The sequence below is a fragment of the Nothobranchius furzeri genome, chromosome 7 (assembly GCF_043380555.1).
Source record: "Nothobranchius furzeri strain GRZ-AD chromosome 7, NfurGRZ-RIMD1, whole genome shotgun sequence".
Classification (NCBI taxonomy): domain Eukaryota; kingdom Metazoa; phylum Chordata; class Actinopteri; order Cyprinodontiformes; family Nothobranchiidae; genus Nothobranchius; species Nothobranchius furzeri.
Genome location: NC_091747.1, coordinates 25,234,631 through 25,248,389, shown reverse-complemented (window position 1 = coordinate 25,248,389; position 13,759 = coordinate 25,234,631). Strand labels below are relative to the sequence as shown.

General features: G+C 38.2%; 1 protein-coding gene across 1 annotated transcript in view; it reads left to right on the top strand.

Moving 5' to 3' along the window:
* LOC107382736 (actin-related protein 3-B) overlaps positions 1-9,217 on the top strand; it is a 46,432-nt gene extending 37,215 nt beyond the window's left edge. Inside the window, exon 12 of the mRNA XM_054751282.2 lies at positions 8,446-9,217. Within this exon, the coding sequence (XP_054607257.1) occupies positions 8,446-8,541 (96 nt within the window). The 3' untranslated portion in view covers positions 8,542-9,217. The remainder of the gene's footprint in view (positions 1-8,445) is intronic.
* The last annotated feature ends 4,542 nt before the right edge of the window (positions 9,218-13,759 follow it).

Genomic DNA, 13,759 nt, shown 5'->3' with positions numbered 1-13,759 from the left:
TTAGTCTCGTCCTAAACCAGATTACAATAGTCCCGTCCTAAACCAGATTACATTTGTCTCGTCCTAAACCAGATTACATTAGTCTCGTCCTAAACCAGATTACATTAGTCTCATCGTAAACCAGATTACATTAGCTGTATCCTAAACCAGATTACATTAGTCTCATCCTAAACCAGATTACATTAGCCTCATCCTAAACCAGATTACATTAGTCTCGTCCTAAACCAGATTACATTAGTCTCATCCTAAACCAGATTACATTAGCTGTATCCTAAACCAGATTACATTAGTCTCGTCCTAAACCAGATTACATTAGTCTCGTCCTAAACCAGATTACATTAGTCTTGTCCTAAACCAGATTACATTAGTCTCGTCCTAAACCAGATTACATTAATCTAGTCCTAAACCAGATTACATTAATCTCATCCTAAGCCAGATTACATTTGCCGTATCCTAAACCAGATTACATTAGTCTCATCCTAAACCAGATTACATTAGTCTCGTCCTAAACCAGATTACATTAGTCTCGTCCTAAACCAGATTATATTAGTCTATTCCTAAACCAGATTACATTAGTCTCGTCCTAAACCAGATTACATTAGTCTCGTCCTAAACCAGATTACATTAGTCTCGTCCTAAACCAGATTACAATAGTCCCGTCCTAAACCAGATTACATTAGTCTCGTCCTAAACCAGATTACATTAGTCTCGTCCTAAACCAGATTACATTAGTCTCATCGTAAACCAGATTACATTAGCTGTATCCTAAACCAGATTACATTAGTCTCATCCTAAACCAGATTACATTAGCCTCATCCTAAACCAGATTACATTAGTCTCGTCCTAAACCAGATTACATTAGTCTCATCCTAAACCAGATTACATTAGCTGTATCCTAAACCAGATTACATTAGTCTCGTCCTAAACCAGATTACAATAGTCTCGTCCTAAACCAGATTACATTAGTCTCGTCCTAAACCAGATTACATTAGTCTCGTCCTAAACCAGATTACATTAGTCTCGTCCTAAACCAGATTACAATAGTCCCGTCCTAAACCAGATTACATTTGTCTCGTCCTAAACCAGATTACATTAGTCTCGTCCTAAACCAGATTACATTAGTCTCATCGTAAACCAGATTACATTAGCTGTATCCTAAACCAGATTACATTAGTCTCATCCTAAACCAGATTACATTAGCCTCATCCTAAACCAGATTACATTAGTCTCGTCCTAAACCAGATTACATTAGTCTCGTCCTAAACCAGATTACATTAGTCTTGTCCTAAACCAGATTACATTAGTCTCGTCCTAAACCAGATTACATTAATCTAGTCCTAAACCAGATAACATTAATCTCATCCTAAGCCAGATTACATTTGCCGTATCCTAAACCAGATTACATTAGTCTCGTCCTAAACCAGATTACATTAGTCTCATCCTAAACCAGATTACATTAGCTGTATCCTAAACCAGATTACATTAGTCTCGTCCTAAACCAGATTACATTAGTCTCGTCCTAAACCAGATTACATTAGTCTCGTCCTAAACCAGATTACATTAGCCTCGTCCTAAACCAGATTACAATAGTCTCGTCCTAAACCAGATTACATTAGTCTCGTCCTAAACCAGATTACATTAGTCTCGTCCTAAACCAGATTACATTAGTCTCGTCCTAAACCAGATTACATTAGTCTCGTCCTAAACCAGATTACATTAGTCTCGTCCTAAACCAGATTACATTAATCTCATCCTAAGCCAGATTACATTTGCCGTATCCTAAACCAGATTACATTAGTCTCGTCCTAAACCAGATTACATTAGTCTCGTCCTAAACCAGATTACATTAGTCTCGTCCTAAACCAGATTACATTAGTCTCGTCCTAAACCAGATTACATTAATCTAGTCCTAAACCAGATTACATTAATCTCATCCTAAACCAGATTACATTTGCCGTATCCTAAACCAGATTACATTAGTCTCGTCCTAAACCAGATTACATTAGTCTCGTCCTAAACCAGGTTACATTAGTCTCGTCCTAAACCAGATTACATTAGTCTAATCCTAAACCAGATTACATTAGTCTCGTCCTAAACCAGATTACATTAGTCTCGTCCTAAACCAGATTACATTAGTCTCGTCCTAAACAAGATTAAATTAGTCTCGTCCTAAACCAGATTACAATAGTCTCGTCCTAAACCAGATTACATTAGTCTCGTCCTAAACCAGATTACATTAGTCTCGTCCTAAACCAGATTACAATAGTCTCGTCCTAAACCAGATTACATTAGTCTCGTCCTAAACCAGATTACATTAATCTCATCCTAAACCAGATTACATTAGTCTCATCCTAAACCAGATTACATTAGTCTCATCCTAAACCAGATTACATTAGCTGTATCCTAAACCAGATTACATTAGTCTCGTCCTAAACCAGATTACATTAGTCTCGTCCTAAACCAGATTACATTAGTCTTGTCCTAAACCAGATTACATTAGTCTCGTCCTAAACCAGATTACATTAATCTAGTCCTAAACCAGATTACATTAATCTCATCCTAAGACAGATTACATTTGCCGTATCCTAAACCAGATTACATTAGTCTCGTCCTAAACCAGATTACATTAGTCTCATCCTAAACCAGATTACATTAGCTGTATCCTAAACCAGATTACATTAGTCTCGTCCTAAACCAGATTACATTAGTCTCGTCCTAAACCAGATTACATTAGTCTCGTCCTAAACCAGATTACATTAGCCTCGTCCTAAACCAGATTACAATAGTCTCGTCCTAAACCAGATTACATTAGTCTCGTCCTAAACCAGATTACATTAGTCTCGTCCTAAACCAGATTACATTAGTCTCGTCCTAAACCAGATTACATTAGTCTCGTCCTAAACCAGATTACATTAATCTCGTCCTAAACCAGATTACATTAGTCTTGTCCTAAACCAGATTACATTAATCTAGTCCTAAACCAGATTACATTAATCTCATCCTAAACCAGATTACATTTGCCGTATCCTAAACCAGATTACATTAGTCTCGTCCTAAACCAGATTACATTAGTCTCGTCCTAAACCAGGTTACATTAGTCTCGTCCTAAACCAGATTACATTAGTCTAATCATAAACCAGATTACATTAGTCTCGTCCTAAACCAGATTACATTAGTCTCGTCCTAAACCAGATTACATTAGTCTCGTCCTAAACAAGAAAAAATTAGTCTCGTCCTAAACCAGATTACAATAGTCTCGTCCTAAACCAGATTACATTAGTCTCGTCCTAAACCAGATTACATTAGTCTCGTCCTAAACCAGATTACAATAGTCTCGTCCTGAACCAGATTACATTAGTCTCGTCCTAAACCAGATTACATTAGTCTCGTCCTAAACCAGATTACATTAGTCTCGTCCTAAACCAGATTACATTAGTCTCATCCTAAACCAGATTACATTAGTCTCATCCTAAACCAGATTACATTAGCTGTATCCTAAACCAGATTACATTAGTCTCGTCCTAAACCAGATTACATTAGTCTCGTCCTAAACCAGATTACATTAGTCTTGTCCTAAACCAGATTACATTAGTCTCGTCCTAAACCAGATTACATTAGTCTCGTCCTAAACCAGATTACATTAATCTAGTCCTAAACCAGATTACATTTGCCGTATCCTAAACCAGATTACATTAGTCTCGTCCTAAACCAGATTACATTAGTCTCATCCTAAACCAGATTACATTAGCTGTATCCTAAACCAGATTACATTAGTCTCGTCCTAAACCAGATTACATTAGTCTCGTCCTAAACCACATTACATTAGTCTCGTCCTAAACCAGATTACATTAGTCTCGTCCTAAACCAGATTACATTAGTCTCGTCCTAAACCAGATTACATTAATCTCATCCTAAGCCAGATTACATTTACCGTATCCTAAACCAGATTACATTAGTCTCGTCCTAAACCAGATTACATTAGTCTCGTCCTAAACCAGATTACATTAGTCTCGTCCTAAACCAGATTACATTAGTCTCATTGTAAACCAGATTACATTAGTCTCGGCCTAAACTAGATTACATTAGTCTAATCCTAAACCAGATTACATTAGTCTCGTCCTAAACCAGATTACATTAATCTAGTCCTAAACCAGATTACATTAATCTCATCCTAAACCAGATTACATTTGCCGTATCCTAAACCAGATTACATTAGTCTCGTCCTAAACCAGATTACATTAGTCTCGTCCTAAACCAGGTTACATTAGTCTCGTCCTAAACCAGATTACATTAGTCTAATCCTAAACCAGATTACATTAGTCTCGTCCTAAACCAGATTACATTAGTCTCGTCCTAAACCAGATTACATTAGTCTCGTCCTAAACAAGATTAAATTAGTCTAGTCCTAAACCAGATTACAATAGTCTCGTCCTAAACCAGATTACATTAGTCTCGTCCTAAACCAGATTACATTAGTCTCGTCCTAAACCAGATTACAATAGTCTCGTCCTAAACCAGATTACATTAGTCTCATCCTAAACCAGATTACATTAGTCTCATCCTAAACCAGATTACATTAGTCTCATCCTAAACCAGATTACATTAGTCTCATCCTAAACCAGATTACATTAGCTGTATCCTAAACCAGATTACATTAGTCTCGTCCTAAACCAGATTACATTAGTCTCGTCCTAAACCAGATTACATTAGTCTTGTCCTAAACCAGATTACATTAGTCTCGTCCTAAACCAGATTACATTAATCTAGTCCTAAACCAGATTACATTAATCTCATCCTAAGCCAGATTACATTTGCCGTATCCTAAACCAGATTACATTAGTCTCATCCTAAACCAGATTACATTAGTCTCGTCCTAAACCAGATTACATTAGTCTCGTCCTAAACCAGATTATATTAGTCTATTCCTAAACCAGATTACATTAGTCTCGTCCTAAACCAGATTACATTAGTCTCGTCCTAAACCAGATTACATTAGTCTCGTCCTAAACCAGATTACAATAGTCCCGTCCTAAACCAGATTACATTAGTCTCGTCCTAAACCAGATTACATTAGTCTCGTCCTAAACCAGATTACATTAGTCTCATCGTAAACCAGATTACATTAGCTGTATCCTAAACCAGATTACATTAGTCTCATCCTAAACCAGATTACATTAGCCTCATCCTAAACCAGATTACATTAGTCTCGTCCTAAACCAGATTACATTAGTCTCATCCTAAACCAGATTACATTAGCTGTATCCTAAACCAGATTACATTAGTCTCGTCCTAAACCAGATTACAATAGTCTCGTCCTAAACCAGATTACATTAGTCTCGTCCTAAACCAGATTACATTAGTCTCGTCCTAAACCAGATTACATTAGTCTCGTCCTAAACCAGATTACAATAGTCCCGTCCTAAACCAGATTACATTTGTCTCGTCCTAAACCAGATTACATTAGTCTCGTCCTAAACCAGATTACATTAGTCTCATCGTAAACCAGATTACATTAGCTGTATCCTAAACCAGATTACATTAGTCTCATCCTAAACCAGATTACATTAGCCTCATCCTAAACCAGATTACATTAGTCTCGTCCTAAACCAGATTACATTAGCTGTATCCTAAACCAGATTACATTAGTCTCGTCCTAAACCAGATTACATTAGTCTCGTCCTAAACCAGATTACATTAATCTAGTCCTAAACCAGATTACATTAATCTCATGCTAAACCAGATTACATTTGCCGTATCCTAAACCAGATTACATTAGTCTCGTCCTAAACCAGATTACATTAGTCTCGTCCTAAACCAGGTTACATTAGTCTCGTCCTCAACCAGATTACATTAGTCTAATCCTAAACCAGATTACATTAGTCTCGTCCTAAACCAGATTACATTAGTCTCGTCCTAAACCAGATTACATTAGTCTCGTCCTAAACAAGATTAAATTAGTCTCGTCCTAAACCAGATTACAATAGTCTCGTCCTAAACCAGATTACATTAGTCTCGTCCTAAACCAGATTACATTAGTCTCGTCCTAAACCAGATTACATTAATCTAGTCCTAAACCAGATTACATTAATCTCATCCTAAGCCAGATTACATTAGCCGTATCCTAAACCAGATTACATTAGTCTCGTCCTAAACCAGATTACATTAGTCTCATCCTAAACCAGATTACATTAGCTGTATCCTAAACCAGATTACATTAGTCTCGTCCTAAACCAGATTACATTAGTCTCGTCCTAAACCAGATTACATTAGTCTCGTCCTAAACCAGATTACATTAGCCTCGTCCTAAACCAGATTACAATAGTCTCGTCCTAAACCAGATTACATTAGTCTCGTCCTAAACCAGATTACATTAGTCTCGTCCTAAACCAGATTACATTAGTCTCGTCCTAAACCAGATTACATTAATCTCATCCTAAGCCAGATTACATTTGCCGTATCCTAAACCAGATTACATTAGTCTCGTCCTAAACCAGATTACATTGGTCTCGTCCTAAACCAGATTACATTGGTCTCGTCCTAAACCAGATTACATTAGTCTCGTCCTAAACCAGATTACATTAGTCTCGTCCTAAACCAGATTACATTAGTCTCGTCCTAAACCAGATTACATTAGTCTCATTGTAAACCAGATTACATTAGTCTCGGCCTAAACCAGATTACATTAGTCTAATCCTAAACCAGATTACATTAGTCTCGTCCTAAACCAGATTACATTAATCTAGTCCTAAACCAGATTACATTAATCTCATCCTAAACCAGATTACATTTAATCTCATCCTAAACCAGATTACATTTGCCGTATCCTAAACCAGATTACATTAGTCTCGTCCTAAACCAGATTACATTAGTCTCGTCCTAAACCAGGTTACATTAGTCTCGTTCTAAACCAGATTACATTAGTCTAATCCTAAACCAGATTACATTAGTCTCGTCCTAAACCAGATTACATTAGTCTCGTCCTAAACCAGATTACATTAGTCTCGTCCTAAACAAGATTAAATTAGTCTCGTCCTAAACCAGATTACAATAGTCTCGTCCTAAACCAGATTACATTAGTCTCGTCCTAAACCAGATTACATTAGTCTCGTCCTAAACCAGATTACATTAATCTCATCCTAAACCAGATTACATTAGTCTCATCCTAAACCAGATTACATTAGTCTCATCCTAAACCAGATTACATTAGCTGTATCCTAAACCAGATTACATTAGTCTCGTCCTAAACCAGATTACATTAGTCTCGTCCTAAACCAGATTACATTAGTCTTGTCCTAAACCAGATTACCTTAGTCTCGTCCTAAACCAGATTACATTAATCTAGTCCTAAACCAGATTACATTAATCTCATCCTAAGCCAGATTACATTTGCCGTATCCTAAACCAGATTACATTAGTCTCGTCCTAAACCAGATTACATTAGTCTCGTCCTAAACCAGATTACATTAGTCTCGTCCTAAACCAGATTACATTAGTCTCGTCCTAAACCAGATTACATTAGTCTCGTCCTAAACCAGATTACATTAGTCTCGTCCTAAACCAGATTACATTAGTCTCGTCCTAAACCAGATTACATTAGTCCCGTCCTAAACCAGATTACATTTGTCTCGTCCTAAACCAGATTACATTAGTCTCGTCCTAAACCAGATTACATTAATCTCATTTTAAACCAGATTACATTAGTCTCATCGTAAACCAGATTACATTAGCTGTATCCTAAACCAGATTACATTAGTCTCATCCTAAACCAGATTACATTAGCCTCGTCCTAAACCAGATTACATTAGTCTCATCCTAAACCAGATTACATTAGCTGTATCCTAAACCAGATTACATTAGTCTCGTCCTAAACCAGATTACAATAGTCTCGTCCTAAACCAGATTACAGTAGTCTCGTCCTAAACCAGATTACATTAGTCTCGTCCTAAACCAGATTACATTAGTCTCGTCCTAAACCAGATTACATTAGTCTCGTCCTAAACCAGATTACAATAGTCCCGTCCTAAACCAGATTACATTTGTCTCGTCCTAAACCAGATTACATTAGTCTCGTCCTAAACCAGATTACATTAGTCTCATCGTAAACCAGATTACATTAGCTGTATCCTAAACCAGATTACATTAGTCTCATCCTAAACCAGATTACATTAGCCTCATCCTAAACCAGATTACATTAGTCTCGTCCTAAACCAGATTACATTAGTCTCATCCTAAACCAGATTACATTAGCTGTATCCTAAACCAGATTACATTAGTCTCGTCCTAAACCAGATTACAATAGTCTCGTCCTAAACCAGATTACATTAGTCTCGTCCTAAACCAGATTCACATCAGTTCCTGGCCCAGCTTTTATCTGATTAAAACAGCTGGTGCTGAACTTGTTTGTTTACAGCTTTTATCAAACAGATTGATGTTTATCTTTTCCAGCCTGAGTTCTACCAGGTGTGTCACACCAAGAAAGACTACGAGGAGATCGGACCGAGCATCTGTCGCCACAACCCCGTGTTCGGTGTCATGTCCTAACCTTCGGGCCCGGTGGGTCGGATTTCTCCTTCAGGCTCTGGATGTTTGTGATTAGAAAGTGATCTGCAAAGAGGAAATATAAATAAATGATAGAGACCATACCAAACAGATGTGCTGAGAATTTTATTCTGAAGGTTTCTTTATTCCCGGGTTGTTGTGCTTTTTTATTTCAAAGTAAAAGTCCACAATTTGGAAATCAGATCCATGTGCAGAACATTTCTGGTTAAACAGAAGTTTTACAACATCAGGATATTTTATTTATGTTTTCTAAACCTCCACCTCAGGCTCGTCGCTGTTTTAATGACAACTTAAAATCCTAATATCATCTTTGTTTATGTTCTGTTTCTGCTGGTCTGTGTCCCCAGATGTGCTGGTTTATATTTCCTAAAGTTTTTATTTGTATAATTTGAGGAATGGGGTCAATTGTGGAACAGATGCCAGTTTCAGACACTGCTTCGTCTTTTCTTTGTTTTATCTTCGTTAAATCCTTCAGACCCGGAGCTTTTACCTCAAACCTTCCAGATGCAATGAAACAAACTGAGTTTGGAAGAAAGGAAAGTTCATAAAAAACATCAGACCAGTATTTTTTTAAATTAATGAACCAAATTAATAAAATAATTCAACCTGTGTTTTTACCGCCTTGCTACATTCCAATAAAGGCTCTGATCTGTTTCTATGCTGCTGCGTTTTTCTTCCTTGCTTCTGCTTCAGTTCATAAAACACAAATAAAGCATAGAAATATCGCAGCCAGAGTGTTTTATACCCTTGTGAATCTGCATGAATGTTCGGTCAGTTTATGTTTCCATGGTTTTATTTAGACGTCCTGATTTAATCCAGACTGAACCCTTTAGATGTTCTTTGATGCATGCAGCGTTCCCGGCTTTCTAACAGCCCAATCAGCTCGATTTGGGCGAGACTTACTTGGTAACTGTTGAATTTGCACTGTAAGCTTCCGTCATGCCTTTATTTTTGTGTCTCCCTGCAGCAGATTAATTGATTCTAAGATCAGAAGAATGTTTTGCGGCTTTATGTTCACGTGTTTAGCAGACGCTTTTGTCCAAAGCAACTTACAGGTGATAATCATCTTAGGTGTATTCTTGCTGTGTCTTTCTAAATCCATGCTTTCGTTCTTTTTAAACACAGAAACAGTTTTGTTTACCTGTTTTGTAGCTACAGTTTTGCCAACGGCTGCCGGCTTCTTCAGGCTGACGCTGATGGTGGCGCGTCACTTCCTTCTCCGTTTATCTGCGGGCAGCAGAGGACGTTGTCGCCCTCTACTGCCCGCTCTCCCCTCTCCGACGATGCAGTCCCATGCGTGGTCCAGCGTGTAAACTCCGTCGTCCCTGTTCATGGTCCCACATCCACGTCTCCTTATCTCGATTGCTTCCTTGATCCATCTTTTGTATTTTTGTTGTTCGGTGGTTATGATCCGTGTGTTGTCCCAGTCCATTATATGGTTTTCTCTTAAGCAATGTTCTGTTACGGCTGACTTTTTTATTGTACTTTCTGCTTCTTCTTTTGCTGCTCTTGTGTGTTTACGATTTGCCTCTTTCTCGCACTCCTTTCTGTGTTCTATTGTCCGTGTATTGAGTTGGCGTCCGGTTTCTCCTATGTATGTTTTATTGCATAGTTTGCATGGGATTTCGTAGATGACTCCACATTTTTGTCCAGCTGATATTTTGTCTTTTGGGTGCACTAGTCTGTTTCTAACTGTTGCGTATGGTTTTGTTGGTGTGTTTATGTTGTGTTTTTTCATTGTTGCTCTTATTTTTTCCGTTATGCCTCTGATGTATGGTAGGGTTATCACTGGTTTTGGTTCTTGTCTTTCTGGATTTCTGGTTCTTTTTTGGGTTGTTCTTTGCTTTCTGTTTTTGTTTGTTGTTTTCCTTTGTTTATTGCCCATGTCGGGTATCTGCAGGTCTTTAAAGCATGTTGTATGTGTTTGTCCTCTTGTTTACGGTCTCTCTCTTCTGTTATTATGTTTGCTCGGTGATATAATGTTCTGATTACTGACATTTTGTGTATGGTGGGGTGTTCTGATGTCCATAATAGATATTGGTCTGTGTGTGTTGGTTTCCTGTATGTGTTTATGTTTAGGGTCCCGTCGGTCTGCCTGCTTATTTTCATGTCCATAAATGCTATGCTGCCTTCTGTTTCTGACTCATAAGTGAATTTTATGTTGCCCGTGTCGTCAATGTTGTTTAAGTGTTGTGTTAGTGTTTCTGTTTTACCTTTTGGTATGATTTCCAGTATGTCGTCTACGTAGCGTTTCCATAGTTTTATTTTGCAGTTTGGGGGGGGGGGGGGGGGGGCAGTGGCTACGGCTTTTTGTTCCAGGTCTTCCATGAAAAACTCGTACAGGGTGGCTGATAACGGGTTGCCCATGGCGAAGCCTTCCAGTTGTTTGTATATTGTGTTGTTGTATGTGAAGTAAGTGGAGTTAGCTACTAGTCTTATCAGTTGTGCTATGTCATCTGCTGTGAGGTTTGTTCTTTTTTGTAAAGTTTTGTCTTGTCTGATTCTGTTAACTACTATGTCTATGGTTTTTTGGGTTGGTGTTTTTGTGAACAGAGATGTGACGTCATGTGAGATGAGTATGTCATTGTCTTCTATTGTAATTTTCTTTAGTTCTTTTGCCAATTCTATACTATTTTTGCAGTGCTGGTCTGTATTTCCTAATAACGGGCTGATGATTCTGCTGATATCTTTTGCCATGTTGTATGTTGGTGTACCTATGCTGTCAACTATTGGTCTAAGTGGGGTGTTTTGTTTATGTATTTTTGGCGTTCCATATATTCTTGGTGTTATATTCGCCGTGGGAATCCAGTGTTTATACATTTTTTCTGTTATTTTGCCTTTTTCGTGCAGTGGCTTCAGTAATTTTTTCATGTTTTTCTTAATGTTTTCTGTTGGATCTTTTTTAAGTATTTCATATGTATTTTTGTCCTCTAGCATCTGTTTCATCTGTTGTTTATATTTTTCTCTGTCCATAACTACTGTGGTTCTTCCTTTATCTGCCGGTAGAATAATTATCTGTTCATTTTTGGATAAAGCTGTCATGGCTGATTGTTCTTCTTTTGTAATATTGCTGTGTTGAATTTGGCTGTTTTTTAATATCCCAACTACGTTATTTCTGAGTTCTGCTTTCTTTCCCTCATCTGTGATCTGTTGACATGCTAGTTCTGTTGCTACAATAAATTCATCATATGGTATTTCTTTTGGTGTGACTGCAAAGTTTAAACCTTTCTTTAATATGCTCTCTTCTGCTTCTGTTAGTTTGTATTGTGAAATGTTACATACCCATGCGTTTGGTGTGGAGTTGCCTTGTATTTCTCCCCTCTTTTTCTTGTTTATGAGTCTGTTTAACTTCTTTATGTGTCTTTCTTTTACTTTTATGAACTCTTTTTCCTGTTTTTCCATCATGTGTCCTTTAATTAGTTCCTCCATTTGTTTATCAAGTTTGTAATTCCTTTTCAAGTCCAGGTGTCCTCTTTCCAGTTCGTCCTCCACACGCCTCTGTTTGGTTATGACGTTCCTTATCCTCTCCTTGAGCAGTGCTCTCTGTGCTCTTTCTATTATATTTTGTGCTGTCTTGGTCCAGATCGATGTTTTCAGCTGTAGGCGTGTGGGTGTGATGTTTTCGTCCCGGCATCTTAAACAGAAGCGAAGGTGGTTTCTTAGACATGCGCGTTTCTGGTGTAATCGCTCCAAACGGCGGAAGTCCTTCGTTCCTTGTTGTCCGTATTTCTCTTTGAACATCTTAGGTGTGTTCTTGCTGTGTCTTTCTAAATCCATGCTTTCATTCTTTTTAAACACAGAAACAGTTTTGTTTACCTGTTTTGTAGCTACAGGTGTACAGCAATAAAACATACATAGGAGAAACCGGACGCCAACTCAATACACGGACAATAGAACACAGAAAGGAGTGCGAGAAAGAGGCAAATCATAAACACACAAGAGCAGCAAAAGAAGAAGCAGAAAGTACAATAAAAAAGTCAGCCGTAACAGATCACTGCTTAAGAGAAAACCATATAATGGACTGGGACAACACACGGATCATAACCACCGAACAACAAAAATACAAAAGATGGATCAAGGAAGCAATCGAGATAAGGAGACGTGGATGTGGCACCATGAACAGGGACGGCGGAGTTTACACGCTGGACCACGCATGGGACTGCATCGTCGGAGAGGGGAGAGCGGGCAGTAGAGGGCGACAACGTCCTCTGCTGCCCGCAGATAAATGGAGAAGGAAGTGACGCGCCACCATCAGCGTCAGCCTGAAGAAGCCGGCAGCCTTCGGCGAAACTGTAGCTACAAAACAGGTAAACAAAATTGTTTCTGTGTTTAAAAAGAACGAAAGCATGGAGGTGATAATCAAGTCAGCAGGTCGCCCTTGAGGCTAACAACAAACACTAATCAGCCAATCCTCTGTGGCGGTGAGGCAGCATGATCAATCAGAGAGGGAAGTGGACAGTAGAGGCTATATGTCGATGAGGAGAGGGGACGGGTGCTAGTTTAGTAGATGCTCACTGAAGAGCTGGCTTTTCAGCAGTATACATGTCGATGGTTTTCAGTAGTTTCTTTAAACTCAAACAGAAATGTTGACTATTTCCATCACTTTAGGCGTAAATGTTCCGGTTTCTCTCCGACAGACACCCCAACGCTGAGACCATTGTCCCGTCTGTCCCTCTCGTCCTCCACGGACCTGCTATTAAAGCCGTTTTAGCATTTAAACCTTTACTATGTGAGTGGCAAATAAACGGCTTTTTCCTGAAAGTCAAAACCGCAAATCTGCTTTTAAATAGAGTTAACCTCCTGGTAGGAAGTCCATTTAGGAAAAATAAAACCCTGACGTCAACTGGAATAAATCTACAGAATGCCCTTTAATCCTGAAAGGATAAAAAATATTTCTTCATTTAAATTTTCTGGTTTTGACAGTTTGTTAATAATTTCTCTCTGATCTTATTTTTAAATGAAGGAAGAGAAACATCTTTTTTTTAGTAAATCTGAAAAAACAATCAAATTAAAAAAACCACACAGCCTCCATAAAAATCACATTCTACATTAGCACAGCCAAAGTGATTGACAAAAACACACTCGCCTAAAGAAATAAATAGAAATATATATAATATATAGCTCTGGTGTTTGGTGCATTGGGCTAAGGGGTCAGGGAGATTGAGAGGAGGTTACAGTCGGTACCCTGAACGGGAGTCAA